Below are 16505 nucleotides of genomic sequence, written 5' to 3' on the forward strand. Positions count from 1 at the left end.
GTCAGTGGCAGGCGTCTCCAAAGCCGGCTGGCCTGACTCTGCGGAAGGCAGGGCTAGAAGGGGCCGTTTTGACCGTTGTTTCTCAGAGCAGAGCGGCGCATGCCCAATAACAGATTGGGAAGGGGGCCCCTTGCCCAGGTTTCAGGGTGTCAGGGTTGGTGGTGGTACCCCCACTCCTGCAGCAGGGACAAAGTGACGAGCAAACCCCTTCAAAGGGGAAATGTTCCTTGTTCCTGGCAGAGAGGGGAGGCCGTTAGTCTGGCTTTGGGTGCAGACCACGTGGTAAGAGATGCTCAGAGCTGGGTCCCCGTTCCAGTGCCGGCTGCTTTCCCAAGCGGTTCACGCTGGAGATGCTGGGGGGGATTCGGTGCAAGGGCTGCTCTAGTGACGGGCGTGAGGCGGGAACAGTGGCCTAGCGCTCCCCAGGGAGGCACCTGCGCATTGCCCACTGGAGACGCGTGGGCACTTCCTAGCTGCTAGACTGGTGGTTAGCCCCTGTTCAGGAGCGAGCCGACCAGAGCGAGGTGCCGTGCTGGGGCCGGTTGTGCAGGGGGACCCCTGGGCTCCTGTGGGCTTATCCCTTCCCCCTCTCCCCAAAGCTCATCGTGAACGAGAAGAGCCAGAATCTCCGCCGCCTGCAAGCGCAGAGGAACGAGCTGAATGCCAAAGGTAGAGCTCCCGCCGGCCTCCCCCGCCTCATCCCCATTCCGTGTGCTCGATTCCCCCTGAATTGGTGCTTTGAAAACAAGAACGTGACGTCCCCTGCCGGGGGGGGGGGCGGCCGCCTGCTGGGTGGGATGCAAAGGGTGTCCAGAGCGTACCGTGAGAGGGAGGGTTGGATTGTTCCCCATTCTGCCAGGGAGGGAGGCTGGGTGATCTCTTGGGTTCCCGGTGGTCACAGCGGGACAGCCGGGCGCCCCGCTCCCCAGGCATGCTCTCCCAGGGATACAAAGGCAGGGTGCCGGCTCTGACCCCTGGCTGAGACGGAAGCCGGCGCTGACTCCGGAGCATGGCTGCTGTGTCCCCGGGGGCTGGGCTGGCACATGTGGGGAGTTAGCAGCGCCTGCCCCCTCTGAATTAATGACCTGTCCTGAAAATGCCCTCTCTGCTTGGGCCCTGAACGGGGGCCCTCTGAGCGGCAGCTGGCCTGTGCGCCCCGTGGTGGGCGGGCAGGGCTGGGGCTCACGGCTCCTTGTTGCGCTGCAGTACGCCTGTTGCGGGAGGAGCTGCAGCTGCTGCAGGAGCAGGGCTCCTACGTCGGCGAGGTGGTGCGGGCCATGGATAAGAAGAAGGTGCTTGTCAAGGTACGGAGCTGGGGCGCTGCTTCCCAGGGCCGAGCAGTGCCCGGGGTTTGTGGGTGGGTGGTCGGCCAGGCTCATGAGCTCAGGGCAGGGACCGTAGCTCTCCTGGCTGCTGGTGGGCTCACTCCCCGAATGAGCCTGGGGACAGAAACCCCGGGGGCCTGCCCTGGAGCAGGTGGGGGCAGGGGGAGGGTGAACTGCCCTCGGGCTGCCAGCACACTGCAAATCTGTGGGGCAGCAAGGAGCCATCTGTCCCCCTCCCAGCGCCGAGGGGTGCTAGACGCTCCCTCCGATGGGGAGGAGAGTCGTTCGAGATGGCCTGGGGGGGTGGGCTGAATCCCAGGGGCTGGCTCTGCGGAGAAGCTGGTTACCAGCATGTTTTGTTGGGCTGTGGAACCGTCTCGGCCCAGTGGGCGGGACGGGGTATTAGAAAAGGCTTGAGCAGGAGCAGCCCCCCACCCCACCCCCTGGGCACTTTGCTGGGCTCTTCTTCCCCCTGGGGGGTCTGTGGGGGCTGTGCCCACGGGCTGGGGATGAGTGGGTGGGGTGGGGGGGCTGTGCTCGCTGGCTGGGGATGAGTGGGCGGGGGAGGGGGCCTGTGCCCACCGGCTGGGGATGGGATGGGGAGGCTGTGCGCACGCGCTGGAGCGGGGCGGGGGGAGAGCTGCGTGTGCTGCCCCAGCCCCACCCCACAGGTCTCTGCTCTCTGTATTCCAGGTTCACCCAGAAGGGAAGTTTGTGGTGGATGTTGATAAAAACATTGACATCAATGATGTGAGTACCAGGCCTCCGGTGAACCCACCCCTCGGAGCAGCGCGCCCCGTGCTGGGGGAAGAGGGGGGCAGCTTGGCCGCAGCTGCCTTCCCTTGTGCCCGTCGTCACCAGCCTGCCGGGGGCAGCAGAGGTCCCACCAGCTGCTGCTGCCCGGCCGGGCCACGCCCCTGCCCCAGCAGCTGCCCGGCGGCCCAGCTCTTGCTGGGGAGGTGCCCAGGCTGGGTGCATAGGCCGGGGCGCTGCGAGTGCTGAAGGTGAGGGGGGCCGGCGGTGAGCTCCTGCCCGTCTGTCTCCACAGGTGACCCCGAACTGCCGCGTGGCGCTGAGGAACGACAGCTACACGCTCCACAAAATCCTGCCCAACAAAGTGGACCCACTGGTGTCCCTGATGATGGTGGAGAAGGTCCCGGACTCCACCTACGAGATGATTGGCGGCTTGGACAAGCAGATCAAGGAGATCAAGGAAGTGATCGAGCTGCCCGTCAAACACCCGGAGCTCTTTGAGGCCCTGGGGATCGCCCAGCCCAAGGCAAGCGCTCTCCGGGGCAGGACTCCCAGCACGTGCCCTGCCACCCGCCACAAGGAGGGGACTCTGCCAGCCCTGGGCAGCTCACATCTGCTGCTTAGAACTGCGCAGAAAACAGCCCTGCACTGCTGGGGGCTGGTGCTCTGCCAGGCTTCCGGGCGAGGCTGGCAGGGAGAAGGGAGCCCTCTCCCTCCCCTGGATGGTTCCCACCACCCCATGGAGCGGGGAGGGGAAGGAGATTCGTTACCAGTTCCCAGTAATGGGGACGACGGAGCAGCTCCCACTCTCCCCTGCGACTTGCTCCGGTTCTCTGGCCGTGCCGGGGGAGGGAGCAGGGAACCAGTCACTGAGTGGGTGGGATCCCAGTGCCTGCCAAAGGAGAGGCTCGGCCCCTGTGCACTCCCCTGCAATGCTAGCTGGGGGGAGGGACGGCTGCTCCAAGGGCCTAGATGCTCCCAGTGGGAAGCAGCTGTGACGGCCCTTTTCCCTGCCAGAGCCCATCACGGCTCCCTGCTGGCAGCTGCAGCAAGGCCAAGGCCAAGAGTGGGTACTCTTCTCCTGCCTCAGCCTTGCCTGGGGGATGGCAGCTCCTCGCCCATGTGGAGGAGGGGGTGAGCCTCAGGGAATGCAGCCGCTTCCTAGCACAGCGCCCCCTGCTGCCCTTGCCGGAGGAGGCAGAGCTTGAGCAGCCCCCCAGTGAACGGCGTCCTCATGGCACGAATCCTTGAGTGCGCCGCAGGCCTGGTCCGTCCCCACCTGTCCAAAGCCAGGCTTCCCCCATCTGGCGGCACGGGGCCTGGCACTGGCAGCTGCACCCCGGGCGTGTGGTCCTGGACGCATGGTTTGGGCCCCGTCCTACTGGGCCCTGGATGGGGTTTATGAGTAAATCGCCCACTAGGTGGCACCAAATGCCCATGTCTGTGCCGGGCTGTGCAGTGCGGCTCCTGCACCGAGCGCCTCGGCTAACGACGCTGGCCTGGCCATTGCAGGGCGTGCTGCTCTACGGACCGCCCGGCACCGGGAAGACCCTGCTTGCCAGGGCTGTGGCTCACCACACTGACTGCACCTTCATCCGCGTCTCGGGCTCGGAGCTGGTGCAGAAGTTCATTGGCGAGGGTAAGTGTGGATGTGGGAACTGGGGGGGGGGGATGTGAGTTTAACCCCCCCATCCCCAAGCTGTCCCTCTGCGAAGCCCTGGTGGCAGGTCACAGGGGCAGGGGGCGGTGTGGCCCCCTCACGGCTGCGGCCATGGGGCCCGTGTTCTTGTTCTGAAGAGCTGGGGCCAGGGGGGATAAAATACAATGGTTACAAAAACCCTACGAAATGGGATTAGGTGCTGTAATGAAATACATTTTTCTCTTTAAAAAGACCATGAAATTATGAAATTCAAGTTGAAATTATCCCGGCCTGTGTTCAGGCCGAAGAGTAATTATCAACGTTTCAGTAACCAATATGGTGCATCTCAGGAGCTTTCAGAAGGTCCCAATGTCCCGTTGCCCATGTTACAATGGTCAGTCCTCACAATGGAGCGAAGGCTGGTTCTTGACGTCTTTCCAAGTGGCCCAGCCCCAGGGCTGCGCTGACCAGCGCGTAGCAGGAGCTCTCGGTCCCTGCAGTGAGAACGGGGCCGGGGCTCAGCCCTGGGGCTGCAGAGCTGTGGGGGGCTGTGCGCCGTCCTACGGCAGGGCGTTCAGGGGCCCCTCTGCTTTGCCCTCAGGCGCGCGCATGGTGCGGGAGCTCTTTGTGATGGCCAGGGAACACGCGCCCTCCATTATCTTTATGGACGAGATCGACTCCATCGGCTCCTCGCGCCTGGAGGGCGGCTCCGGGGGGGACAGCGAGGTGCAGCGCACCATGCTGGAGCTCCTCAACCAGCTCGATGGCTTCGAGGCCACGAAGAACATTAAGGTGCGTAGAGCCTGGCGTGACTTCTCGCGGGTCTCCCCCCTGGGCTAGGCTGGCACCCCTCCCCCAGGCTCAGGGGAGGAGGGGATTCGGCTGCCCCATTTCCCAGCTGGGAGCTGAAGCCAGGTGGCTTGGCATGGCTGGCCCCCCAAGCCCCTCCCTGCGGGATAAAGCCCCAGCTCCTTTGCAGTGACCGCCTCCTCCCTTGCAGGTGATCATGGCCACTAACCGGATAGACATCCTGGACTCTGCTCTGCTGCGCCCGGGCCGCATCGACAGGAAGATCGAGTTCCCGCCTCCAAATGAAGAGGTAATGGGGGCGTTCCCCTGTGGCAGGCCCCTCGCAGGCTCCCAGTGCTACCGGTCAGCAGGGCATCCCCCTGTGGGCCAGGGCCAAACTCTGTTTCTGTAGTGTCTGAGTCCCAGCCTGGCCCCACAGACATTCTCCCCCCCCTGTGCTGGCTGTTCCCTGACCTCTCGGGTGCAGGCCCCCCTCTTGGCCCTCACCCCCCCTTGCTGGGGCTCTCCCCACAGGCTCGCCTAGACATTCTCAAGATCCACTCTCGGAAAATGAACCTGACGCGGGGGATCAATCTGCGTAAAATTGCGGAGCTGATGCCAGGAGCGTCGGGGGCTGAGGTGAAGGTGAGTAGCTGGGCCTGGAGCGCTACAGGCCGGTGGGACAGGGAGCAGCTGCTCCTGATTAGCTCTGGAGGGGGCTTTGAGCCAGGACTAGCTTCCAGTGAGCTGTCACATGCCTGCTCCTTGCCTGTTCCAGGGGCAGGCTGGGGCCCTTTCGGGCTGTGCTGAGCACACTGCGTTCCCCTGGAGGGATGGAGTGGATGCAGCGGGCAGATCGCCAGGAGACGTACAGGACTCCTCTGTCACACGCTGCGGGGAACTGCTTTCCCCGTGTGAGGCTGGGCGGGTGGGGCTGTGCAGAAAGGGGAGTGACTGTTCTTCCTTGCTCTTGTGCCCTTGCAGGGGGTGTGCACGGAAGCCGGCATGTACGCCCTGAGGGAGAGGAGGGTGCATGTTACACAGGAAGATTTTGAAATGGCCGTAGCCAAGGTAAAATCTGCCTCGTGCTGCCCCAGCAGCGGGTGGGGGCGGTGGCTTCAGTGCACCAGGCGCTTTAAGGGACCAACTGCAGGCTCTTCTGTTCCTCCGGGCTGCTGGCCCTGCCCCCGGTCCAGCTGGAAGTGGCTGCCCTGCCAGAGAAGGGGGACAGCCCCCCCCCCAGGGACTGAAGGCCAGGGCTGTTCAGAGCTGCAGGGACTGCCAGAAACCAGCCCTGTTCTCCCCGAAAGGGGGGCGGGGGGAGAGACAGGCTGAAGGAATGCAAAGAAATGAGGGGCCCCCCGGAGGTAGATGGAGGCTGCTCATGCGCCCGTCCCCATGCTGCCGAAACAAGGGCCCACAATAAAACCCCGTGGGGGACTTTCACCCCATGCCCCTTTGGCTGGGAGTTCCACAGGTACCAGCACCACTCAAGTGGTAAAATCAGAAATCCCCCTGGCTCTGCCGTGGCGGGCCCAGGTGCTGGTAGCGTCCCAGTCTGCTCCCTCGGGCAGATCCTAGGCTCCCAGTTCCGTGCTGGCCGCTCCGGAACGGCTCTGGCTGTGGCCGAGTCGCAGTGTGAAGTCAGAGCAGCAGAGAGGGGAGTTAACTGGCTTTAGAGGCAACCCCTGGGGCCTCCCTTCTGCACAGAGACGCTGCTGCTCTAGGGGGCTGGCCTGGGGCAACCTGCTCCCCAGCAGCTGTTTTCTTCCCCGAGTCTGTGCACGTTGGGGGGTGGGATTTTACTGGTGCTGTCCTTGCCCTGCCTTGGGTGAATGCCAAGGGGACTGCGGCCTAGACAGTGCCGCACCCTAAGCTGGATACGGGCTCCTGCCCCTGCCCGGATGGGGCACCAGGAAGGATCCCTGCAAGGCAGGCTCCAGGGGCCCAGCCTGGTTCCTGCTGCAGGCGGGGATCAGGACAGTGGCGGAGGAAGCATGCAGGTGACCTCAGGCCGGGGCTGAGTGCCAGAAGCAGGGCCTAACCCTTCCCTTCTCCCCCCACCCAGGTGATGCAGAAGGACAGCGAGAAGAACATGTCCATCAAGAAGCTCTGGAAGTAACCAGGGGCCTGACCCCTTTGTGCTGCTGGGTACTGGCCCCCTCACCTTTTCTTTAATAAAGCTCTGTGCTGGCTGAGTTACCCCCCCCCGACTCTGGCTGTTGGGGGGAGGGATATTAACAGGGGAAAGCGGCTGGGACCCCTCACTCCCCCTTAGGTTCCAGAGCAAGGAGCCTAGGCTGGGTGATGGGGACTGAGCAGCCAGCAGTGAGTTTCCAAGTGGCGAAGGGGACACAGTGGCCAGCCAGGGCTTGGTGCAGTCTGTTCTCACCCTGCCTTTAACAGCCGAAGCCCAGGCCGTGAGATGGGCTCGAGCTGGACTTTGCCCTGTGTCCACCGCAGGGATGTGCGGCTGTGCAAGGAGGGAAGTATTGACACTGTTACTCCCTTGGCCTTTGAGCTCCTGTTTCCTGGCTGCAGCCAGGGACTCTGCTCCAGCCTCCTCCCCCCGCTGGTTACCCTTGGGGCAGGGCTGCGGCTGCTCAGCTGGTGGTGAGGAAGGAGACACTGGCACAAGCTGCTGCTAAATATTTTTATTAGAAAATATCCAACCCAGACAAAATGGTTACAAGAGCAGGTGGCCCAAGCCTCACTGCCAGCCCCAGCCCGCACGTCTGTAAACACCCACCCTCTCCTGCCTGCCTAATTCTACCATGCAGGGCTGCCCTGCCCCCCAGGAAACAGCCCCTGTTCCCTCCTGCCAGGGCAGCATTGGTGGGGGGGGGGGGTGCTAAGGCACATGGGAGAGCCCAGCTCACGGTGTCACCTTTGCTGGAACAGAGACACTGGCTTCTCCACTTGGTCTAGTCCTATGTGCACTGCCCTGAGTAATGGAGTCTGCAGCCAGTCGGCACAGCCCCCTCTTCCGGCCCCTGCCCCAGCAGCCCCCCACCCGCTGGATGTGAGAGGAGGGAGGCTGGAACATTCAGCTGATTGTCAGAGACTCAGACTAAGTGAACCCATTGCATAGGTTTAGGGGTGAGCGCAGGACTAGGGGGAAACCTCGTCTATTAATCAAATACAAACCCACTGTACAAAAGGCTTCGTTTTATAAACCCTGCTCACAAACATAGTGCAAAACACAACGCCAGCTCGGCCGGCCTTTGGAATGGACAAAGCTTTGGTTTCAAAAGTGCCAGCAGCTGCCTGCCCTCCGCACGCAGGGGAGAGGCTGGCACAGGCTCAGCGGGAAGCAGGCGAAGCCCTTGGCCCTCCCCGTGCTGAAGCTCAGGAGCCCGTGGGGCTGTTGTGATGTTCTGGCCACATCGCTCAGGATGGAGAAGTGCCTAGGAGGCCCCTTGGCTTCAGCTCAGGGAGAGCTCGTACCCTCTGGTCAGCGACTCGAGCAAGGCTCTGGCCCAGGCAGGGGAGGAGGGGAAAGCCCTGGTTCCCAGGGGAAGGGGAAGCTCTGGTTCGAAGGGAAGGGGGAAGCTCTGGTTCCCAGGGGAGGGAGGGAAGGGGGAAGGCTGGGTTGCCAGGGGAGGGGGAAGCTCTGGTTGCCAGGGGAGGAGCACCGAGCCTGCAATGAACACTACGGGGAGAGGCGCGAAGGCAGCAAGCTAGGCCAGTAATGCAGTAAAGGGGCAGGGAAAAGGCAGAGGCTGCACCCCGTGCCTTCGGCGAGCGCCGATTCAGAGAAGCCGCAGGGCTGGGAGCCCCTGGGGACACTAGAGGCTCAGAGCTTTGTGCAAGTGCTGTATTTCATTCCAGTCAGATGTACCGTCAGGCTCAGGCACTCAAGGAGAGCGCCAAGCCCCGGAGCCGTGCCCAGCCCATTAGGTGAGGCGAATCCCAAGCACTTGTTCCAGTTCCTGTCTGCGCTGCTGAACCTGAAAGGCACAAGAGGCATGAGGTGGGGCGGGGCCTGGGAGAAGGGCAGGGCTGGCTGGGGGAGCATCGGATGGGCACAGGCTCTCTTGCCCCTCTGGGGCATTCTCCACTTCTGAGGGTCTCACTGGCATGGAAGCAGGAACCTGAGCTCAGCCGCCACTCGAGAACCGCAGCACCAAGCCGAGGCCCCGGTGCTGGGAAGGGGGAGGTACGTTCCCTGACTGCTCAGGATTTTAGACAGCAGGCCTGAAGCCCCCCACTCCCCCTCCATGCTCACTGCTCTGGCCCTGGCTTCAGGCCATTCCCACAGCATGCTGTGGGGCAGATCCTACCTAATCCAGACTTCCCAGAGCTCTCCACCCTCCAGTCCTTCCTCCAGGGGGAGGACTCCAGTACCTGCCGCCTCTCTAGGCAGCTGAGAGTGAAACCCACAGGGCTGGATCACTTTCATGCCCACCCAGTGAAACTGACCAGGGTCTTGCCAGGTTCACTGCTGGCTGGGAAGCTGCCTGCTCCTGGCTGGCCTGCAGGAGAAGGGCAGGGACAGAGCTGGGGGGGGGGGGGGGGGGGGGGGGGGGGGGATGGGAGGGGCTGAGCACTGATCCTTCAGAAACCGCTCAGTTCCCAGCTGGACGTCCCAGACCTGGCTCAGCTCCAGGGTGGGGCAGGTTCGAACCCTGGGCTCACAGGAAAAGGGGCAGAGTGACCGGAACCTGGGGCTCTGCCCACTCCTCTGGCATTCGCTGGGAAGAGCTAAGGGGCCAACCCAGGGAGCCTAGTCCGCGCGGCAAGAATCCCCACCTTGGCAAAGATGTGCCTCCCCGCAGCCTCCTGCGCCCAAGGCTGATGGTAGAAGTCGGCTCGTCTCTCCTCCTCGGGGTTCCCAATCACGTCTGTTATGATCTGCAACACGGCATGGGGAGGAGGAGATCATCAGTGGGACGCAGACTGCTGGGCTCATGGGCAGCTGCTGCCATCCCAGGGCCCACAGCAGGCTTCCCGGACACCCCGCCCCTGCCAGCACGATCGCACGTCCCGCAGGGCAGGGCACGCGTCCGGGGGGAGACACCCCATGGCTGCTGGGCTGGCTACTGCACTGGGCAGCGTGGGCCCCATGCTGCAGGGGGCTGTTACTGCATTACCCTGCATGGTAACGCCAGGCCCCAGCCCCTGCTCAGCAGCGACTCGGCTCTCCAGAGGGGCCCCAGCTCTACCTTGAGGTCCCTCCTCTGGGATTTGATCCATTCCTGAATGAAGTCCTGCGGGTTGTTGCTGAAGCTCAGCATGAAATCTCGCTGCGTCTTCAGCTGGTTGATGGACTCAATGGTCTCGTGGATCTAGCAAGAGAAAGCGGGTGAGACGGACCCAGCCGGGACAGGGCTGGCTTGGCCGTTTTGCTTGCAATTGTCTGTAAAAGGCTCCAAGCACAGGGGAAAGGCTGGGCGGGGACCCAAGGGAAGGCTCAGCAAGAAATGAGCGGAGCCCTCTCCCTCCTGGTGCCAAGGCTCAGGAACACATGGGGTAGCAGCACAGCATAAAGCCAGGCCCAAGTCCCTGGAGCTGAGGTGCAGAGGGGTTAACCCGCCCCCCAGCCTAGCGTCGGACACAGAAGGAGCCTCCTCCCCCATCTTCTAGGGCAGTGGTTCCCAAAATTTAACAGCCCACGAACCCCTTTCACTAAATTGTGAAATCTCGTGAACCCCCTCCTAAAAATGAATATTTCCAGGGATTTACGTTTAAATTTCCTCAGTGTGATGGATGCCCCAACTGCCGGGCCCCGCTCTTCCTGGGGCTTGGGCTGGGGTTCAGGCTGACGGGGGCAGGGCTCGGGCTGCCAGCCCCAACTGCCGGGCCCCACTCTTCCTGGGGCTCAGGTTCGGGCTGCCGGCTCCCACGCTGACGGGGGCAGGGCTCGGGCTGCCAGCCCCAACTGACCAGCCCCGCTCTCCCTGGGGCTCAGGCTGCCAGCCCCGCGCGGAGTGCTGGGGTTCGGGCTGCTGGCTCCCCCGCTGATGGCAGGGCTCGGGCTGCCAGCCCTGCATGGGGAGCACTGGGGTTCAGGCTACCGGCTCCCACGCTGACGGGGGCAGGGCTCGAGCTGCCGGCCCCAACTGACCAGCCCCGCTCTCCCTGGGGCTCGGGCTGCCAGCCCCGCGCGGAGTGCTGGGGTTCGGGCTGCTGGCTCCCCCGCTGATGGCAGGGCTCGGGCTGCCAGCCCCAACTGCCTGGCCCCACTCTCCCTGGGGCTCGGGTGTCTGCCCTGCAACCGGGTCCCACCTGCTGTCTCCAATGCCTGGGGTCCTCTGTCCGCCATTAGTGAAATTTTTCTGGCGAACCCCCTGTAACGTTCTGCGAACCCCCAGGGGTTCGCAAACCCCAGTTTGGGAACCACTGTTCTAGGGGTTAGACTCTCCCCTGGCAGAAGGGGAGAGGGATAGCTCAGTGGTTTGAGCATTGGCCTGCTAAACCCAGGGTTGTGAGTTCAATCCTTGAGGGGGCCACTTAGGGATCTGGGGCAAAATCAGTACTTGGTCCTGCTAGTGAAGGCAGGGGGCTGGACTCGATGACCTTTCAAAAGTCCCTTCCAGTTCTAGGAGATAGGATATCTCCATTAATTTATTTATTTAGCTAGCACCAGGGATTCCAGTTCCCAGCCCCGACTCCTTCCTTAATCCTACCCTGCATGGCCGGGCCCCGGGCAGGCGGCTCTGGACTCCCAGGGCAGGGCTGGCTAGGCCAGCCTGCGGAGCGCAGCGTGCCAACGGGGCAGGAGGAGGGTCAGGGGAGCCCGCACCGGGACTGAATCTCGCTCGCTCGGTGAGAGGCTGCTGGCCTGCGGCCCAGGTGCCCTGCTCCCTGTCTGCTGGCCTGGCACGCAGCTCAGATGGCGCAGTGAATCCGACCAGGGGCCCATTTCCTGCTCCCCTCGGTGGCCAATGGCTTGGCGCACTGAGAGGCCCAGTGCAGTGCACAGCTCCAAGCTAGAAGCGGCAGATTCCCGCCCAAGGTTCGGGTGCTGTGCAGGCCTCGCCCAGAGCCGGGATCTCAGCCATTACTCAAACAACAGGGGTCTAACCCGTATGGGGGAGGGGGAAGCTTGAAAACATGAATCGGGGTGACTGGTGCAGCAACATCTGCCTGAGTCTACTGACAGCCTGATACCAGTTCTCCCCTTCGCAGCCCTTCCGCCCTCCAGGTGGGTAGCTCCGTGTCCGCCCCGGGGACTCTCTCGCTGCTGCAGACACCCCCAGCTGATGGGCTCACCCCACGATGCAGACATGCCCCAGCTGCCCCAGCCCCTACTGGCAATGGAGAGCTCAGGCCTGTCGAACTGGAAGCATGGGGAGAGCAGACAAGAAAGACAATTTCTAACGGCTCCCTCTGGCTGCCTGGTCCCTGCTTCCAAGCAGCCCCCCACCCCCAATCCATTGGGCACCCCATTAGCATCTCCCTGCCTGGGCTGGGGGCGAGCTGCATGCTGCGTTGCGCTCTGGGACATGGCGCCTTCTGCACTGACTGGTGACCCTGCAGCAAGCCAGGACCCCAGCCATTCACAGCCTCAGGCTCCGCCACTCGCAACAGCAGGACTCCTGCTCTCTACAGACGGGCAAGGACTGGGCCGCCCCAAACCTTGGTATCCAGGGAGGCGATTTCCTGCTGGTTGGTGGTGGAGGCCAGGAAGTTGCTCATCTGAGCTTTCAAGGGGTCATCCACCTCGACATCAATGTCGTAGCAGGCCGTCTTCTTCTGGTCGTTGGGATCCACGCTGGGGGGTGAGGGGAGGCTGGCGGTTAGGACCCACACCTGGCACTTTGCAAACAGCAGCCAGCCCCCCAGCTGGAGACACGGTCACATGCAGCCCCACCCCCCACAAAACCAGCCTGGCAAGAAACAGAATGAGCTGCACAGAGCTCACCACACCCTGGGGCCAGGCTGGAACCGGTGCTCTGGCCCTGTGACGTTGTGCAGTCTATATGGTTTTATAAAAACATAATAAGTGAATATAATGTAACTGGGATAGTTTTATAAAAATTTGATAATAAGTGACTATAATGCAAATGGGATATGCTTCGTGCAAAAGGTCTCGTGTAAGGTATCATTACAAAGCTCATAATCTACTGAGTGTGATCATCCTATTTGTATAAATGTACCACTCTTGTATCTAAAACTAGAAATATAAAATGTAACTCTGAGGGCCTATTGTAATTATGTAAAGTGTGGGCCATTAATGATGGTTTGGAATCTTGATGACTCCCATTGTCTGCAGATGGCTGTGTTTACCTGTGAGTCTCCCTGTATATGTGTGTGTTGGCAAGTGAGTAATGAAGTCTTGCAGTGACATGTGATCATGTCACCAGAACTGGAATCCATCTTTAACCTGGTGCTTTTCCAGTGAGGGGGGGTGAAAACCCAGAGGGACAAAGGGTTCCCGCCTTATGCAAAAGATATATAAAGGGGTGGAAGAGAACAGAGGGAGAGAGGAGCCATCATGAAGAATCCCCTAGCTACCACCTGAGCTGGAACAAGAGCTGTACCAGGGGAAAGAATTGTGCCCAGGCCTGGAAGGTGTCCAGTCTGAGAAAAACTTACTGAAGCATCTCTGAGGGTGAGATTATCTGTATTTAGTTTGATTAGACATAGATTTGCGCATTTTATTTTATTTTGCTTGGTGACTTACTTTGTTCTGTCTGTTACTACTTGGAATCACTTAAATCCTACTGTCTGTATTTAATAAAATCACTTTTTATTTAGTAATTTACTCAGAGCATGTATTAATACCTGGGGGAGCAAACAACTGTGCATATCTCTCTATCAGTGTTATAGAGGGCGAACAATTTATGAGTTTGCCCTGCATAAGCTGTATACAGGGTAAAACGGATTTATCTGGGTTTAGACCCCATTGGGAGTTGGGCATCTGAGTGCCAAAGACAAGCACACTTCTGTGAGCTGTTTTCAGGTAAACTTGCAGCTTTGGGACAAGTGATTCAGACCCTGGGTCTGTGTTGGAGCAGACGGGAGTGTCTAATTCAGCAAGACGGGGTGCGGGAGTCCTAAGCTGGCAGGGAAAACAGGAGCAGGGGTAGTCTTGGTACATTGGGTGGCAGCTCCCAAGGGGGTTTCTGTGCCCCAACCCCTGACCTCCTCCAGCCGATGCCATCCGTTCCCATCTCCCGCTCCAGAGCCAGCCACTCCTGCCCATCCCCACGTACATGGCCCATCCAGTCTGAGCACACTGAAGAAAAGAATCCCAGAAGCAACCCAACCCCAGCCCGGCCCAGATAAGTCCCAGCCCCAGAGCAGACATCAGGGGCTATGCTCTGCCCTACCTGATCATGTGGTTGATGATGATGGGATCCGGATGCTGCAGCAGGCCTGCCAGCTTCATGGGGATCTCGGAGAATCGCATGCGAATGCAGCTAAAGATCTAGGGGCGGGAGGGAAGTCAGAGCATTAGCAGCCCCCGTGAGGAGGTTCCTTCAGCCCATGAGAGGAGCGCAGGGGAATGGGACCCAGCCTCCAATATGGACAGGGACCAGATCACCATCTGCTGGCGTAAGGCGGGTAAACGCTTCAGTGACACTCACGGGGAGTGGGGCCTGGGGGCCGCCTGCTCCTCAGCACTCCTCCCCCAGAGCCCCCCTGCAGCCCTGGGCCCGGCCCAGAGTCACCGTCCCCTCGCCCACCCTGGGCCCTGCGGCAGGATGCTGACCCGTTTCTGCACGGCAGGGCCAGGGTTGAGCCGAGGCTGGCGAAGGGCGGGGACAAGGGGTGGGTCTCTGCGGAGGGAGGACAGGGCCAGGCGGGGCTGGCTGCAGCCCAGGGAGCGGGGAGCCCCAGGCCCACCTGGCGGAAGTAGCGGTTGCAGTTGATGTACTCCTTCTCGTGACTGTCCTGCAGCTTGTTGTGTTTGATGTAGAGCCACAGGGCCTGCATGATGCTGGCCCGGGTCTGGGTGTGGACGCCCAGCAGGCGAGCCAGGCGAGGGTCCAGTTTATACTGCGGAGGCTGCAATGAGACACAGATAGGGAGACAGCGTCCTCCAGGGAGGGCCTGGGCGCTCCCTCCCAGCACCACCTGCCGACAGAGCTGCACCAAGCCCGCCGAGAATGGAGCGGTCTGCAGCCACCCCTGTTCCCTGGGTGGGCCCACCGGGTCTAGAGGGGTTTCTGGTTAGAGGGCGGGGGGGGTTGGCTTGCTATTGCCATTCGAAATTCAGGCTATGGGCGCAGCCCAGCTGGGAGCTGTCTGCACTTCTCCCAGAGCTGGGGCAGCTCCAGAAGCGCTATCCCAGCATGCAGTGTGGCTGGGCTGATAGGATTGGGATGGAGCACAGCCTGCTGGGACCTGTAGTCTTCCTGGGCCACCAGGGTGCTCTGATCTGAACTGATCTTCTCCCTGCAAGGACAGAGCCTCTCATGGACCCACCTGGCCACTGCCTTCCTCACCGTCCCCAGTAGGGTGACCAGATGTCCCAATTTTATAGGGACAGTCCCGATTTTGGGGGCTTTTTCTTACATAGGTTCCTATTACCCCCCACCCCCGTCCCAATTTTTCACATTTGCTGTCTGGTCACCCTAGTCCCCAGTGACCTGGTAACCACTGGCCAAGGGCTCCACAGGCCACTGCAAGAGAGTGGCCCCCCATCCCTCTTGCATGGCAGCCAACTAACCCCCTGGCAGAGGCCCAAACTCTCCAGTGCGCTTGCTGATTATCCGCCAGGAGGGGCAGAACAAGTCACTGGGGTTGGGGCTGTGGGGGGATGCAGAGAGAGAAGTCGGTCCCATGGGAGCCAGCCCCCGTATGGGGAAAGGACCCTCACTGGGGGGGGGGGGGGGGGGGAAGACAGGCCTGGCTCCTTCACTGTTCAGGGCCATACATGCTTATGAAGCCTGGGGCTGGGCCACACCAGCTGTGGGACCCAGCATGTGCCCTCCCCATCCAGGGAGGGTCAGCAGGTGGCCTCAGAGACCCACCAGGGACGAGAGAGAGGAAGAGCAGGCTCTGGCAGGGTGCAGCTGACGGGGCAGCCCCAGGACCCCCAGCGGGTGGTGCACAGGGACAGGAGATGGGGGGGCGGGATGGCGACACACTGGCAGGATGTGCCGCCTGCCTCCGGAATGAATCCCCCCACTCAGCAGACGCTGCCGAACCTGCCCTCCCTGGGGGGAGCTTTATGCCCGCTCAAGACAAGCAGATGGTTTGCCTTTGGGATGCCCCAGCATGCACCACATGCCAGGTATTTTTACGTATGTTTGGTGGGGACCCCCCCTCCATGGCTCCTTAAAGTCACTCGATGGGCTGCTCAGGAGATCTGCCCCAGGGATGGCCCCTGCCAGTCACCCCCCCACCCCCCCGTGCTCTGGGTCAGCCATGCCATTACCTGCTGCTAGAGGGGAGGGACTTTCCCCAGGGCAGGCAGGCTGGGCAGCGGCGGAGTTGGAGCCTCACCTGGTGATCCAGCATGAGCAGCAGGGTGCATTTCACATTGACGTCGCCAGGGCGCTTGACTTGGAAGCCGTCGGTCTCCTGGGTCGTGGGCATCCTGTGCCACTAGGGAAAAGGCCACCGAGATTTACTGCCAAGACCACAAGGGGGTGCTCGACACACGTTATTCGCTAGTTACATCAATATCAGCAGTTTGGAGCCTGACCCAGTGCCAGGGAGCTTGGGGCTGGAGCCTTCTCCGCACCCTGCGGCCTCGGGCTGGCACCCTGGCCGATTACCGACTGGATTGCCGTGCAGGGGTCTGTGAAAACCCAGCTCCCAGCTGCTCCGAGTGGACTTGAAACATCCCAGGGCAGTTGAGTTTGAGCCCGTCCTTGGTTGAAAACCCACCCTGCACGCTTGTGCAGCTCAATGTGTCCCACTTCCCTGCCGCCCTCTACCCCGGGGGTTGGGGGGGGGGGGTTGCGGATGGTTTCTAAAGAGCTCCCGGCTCCGGCGGGCCCAGGGGGGATACAGAAACCCAGGATATCACTGTTAGGGGTTCACACAAACCGCTCGTTAGCAGAGCTGTGGCTGGAAACACAAGTCAACAGCCCTGCAGC

The 16505-nt window shown here is 61.6% G+C and overlaps 3 protein-coding genes across 3 annotated transcripts in view; 1 reads left to right on the plus strand and 2 right to left on the minus strand.

The window, feature by feature from the left end:
• LOC112125212 (pre-rRNA 2'-O-ribose RNA methyltransferase FTSJ3-like) overlaps positions 1-101 on the minus strand; it is a 23696-nt gene extending 23595 nt beyond the window's left edge. Inside the window, exon 1 of the mRNA XM_029914459.1 lies at positions 55-101. Coding sequence (XP_029770319.1) covers positions 55-101 — 47 coding nt within the window. The remainder of the gene's footprint in view (positions 1-54) is intronic.
• A 188-nt stretch (positions 102-289) lies between these two features.
• LOC112108593 (26S proteasome regulatory subunit 8) lies at positions 290-6710 on the plus strand. The gene is made up of 11 exons (XM_029914460.1): positions 290-367; positions 600-669; positions 1207-1304; positions 2019-2075; positions 2374-2604; positions 3591-3717; positions 4319-4509; positions 4718-4816; positions 5041-5151; positions 5491-5577; positions 6575-6710. The coding sequence occupies exons 1-11, from the start codon at positions 290-292 to the stop codon at positions 6626-6628; spliced, it is 1203 nt and encodes a 400-aa protein (XP_029770320.1). The 3' UTR covers positions 6629-6710.
• Positions 6711-8129: 1419 nt separating this feature from the next.
• Positions 8130-16007, minus strand: LOC113405919 (SWI/SNF-related matrix-associated actin-dependent regulator of chromatin subfamily D member 2). Its single transcript, XM_026647245.2, has 7 exons — positions 15907-16007; positions 14302-14463; positions 13785-13882; positions 12088-12223; positions 9672-9794; positions 9259-9360; positions 8130-8456 (listed from the first exon to the last, which is right to left on the minus strand). The coding sequence occupies exons 1-7, from the start codon at positions 15997-15999 to the stop codon at positions 8403-8405; spliced, it is 768 nt and encodes a 255-aa protein (XP_026503030.1). The 5' UTR covers positions 16000-16007; the 3' UTR covers positions 8130-8402.
• Between the last annotated feature and the right edge of the window lie 498 nt (positions 16008-16505).

Source organism: Terrapene carolina, unplaced genomic scaffold, assembly GCF_002925995.2.
Source record: "Terrapene carolina triunguis isolate 2854851 unplaced genomic scaffold, T_m_triunguis-2.0 Scaffold51613, whole genome shotgun sequence".
In the NCBI taxonomy this organism is placed as follows: Eukaryota; Metazoa; Chordata; order Testudines; family Emydidae; genus Terrapene; species Terrapene triunguis.

Excerpts from the sequence above, each read along its gene's own strand:
- LOC113405919 (XM_026647245.2), bottom strand. The coding sequence starts at position 15,999 with ATGCCCACGACCCAGGAGACCGACGGCTTCCAAGTCAAGCGCCCTGGC. Across the intron at positions 14,464-15,906 it reads TGCTCATGCTGGATCACCAG|CCTCCGCAGTATAAACTGGA; the intron begins GTGAGGCTCCAA and ends GTCTCATTGCAG. Across the intron at positions 9,361-9,671 it reads CCCAGAGGAGGGACCTCAAG|ATCATAACAGACGTGATTGG; the intron begins GTAGAGCTGGGG and ends GCCGTGTTGCAG.
- LOC112108593 (XM_029914460.1), top strand. The coding sequence starts at position 290 with ATGCTCAGAGCTGGGTCCCCGTTCCAGTGCCGGCTGCTTTCCCAAGCG. Across the intron at positions 1,305-2,018 it reads AGAAGAAGGTGCTTGTCAAG|GTTCACCCAGAAGGGAAGTT; the intron begins GTACGGAGCTGG and ends TCTGTATTCCAG. Across the intron at positions 2,605-3,590 it reads TGGGGATCGCCCAGCCCAAG|GGCGTGCTGCTCTACGGACC; the intron begins GCAAGCGCTCTC and ends TGGCCATTGCAG.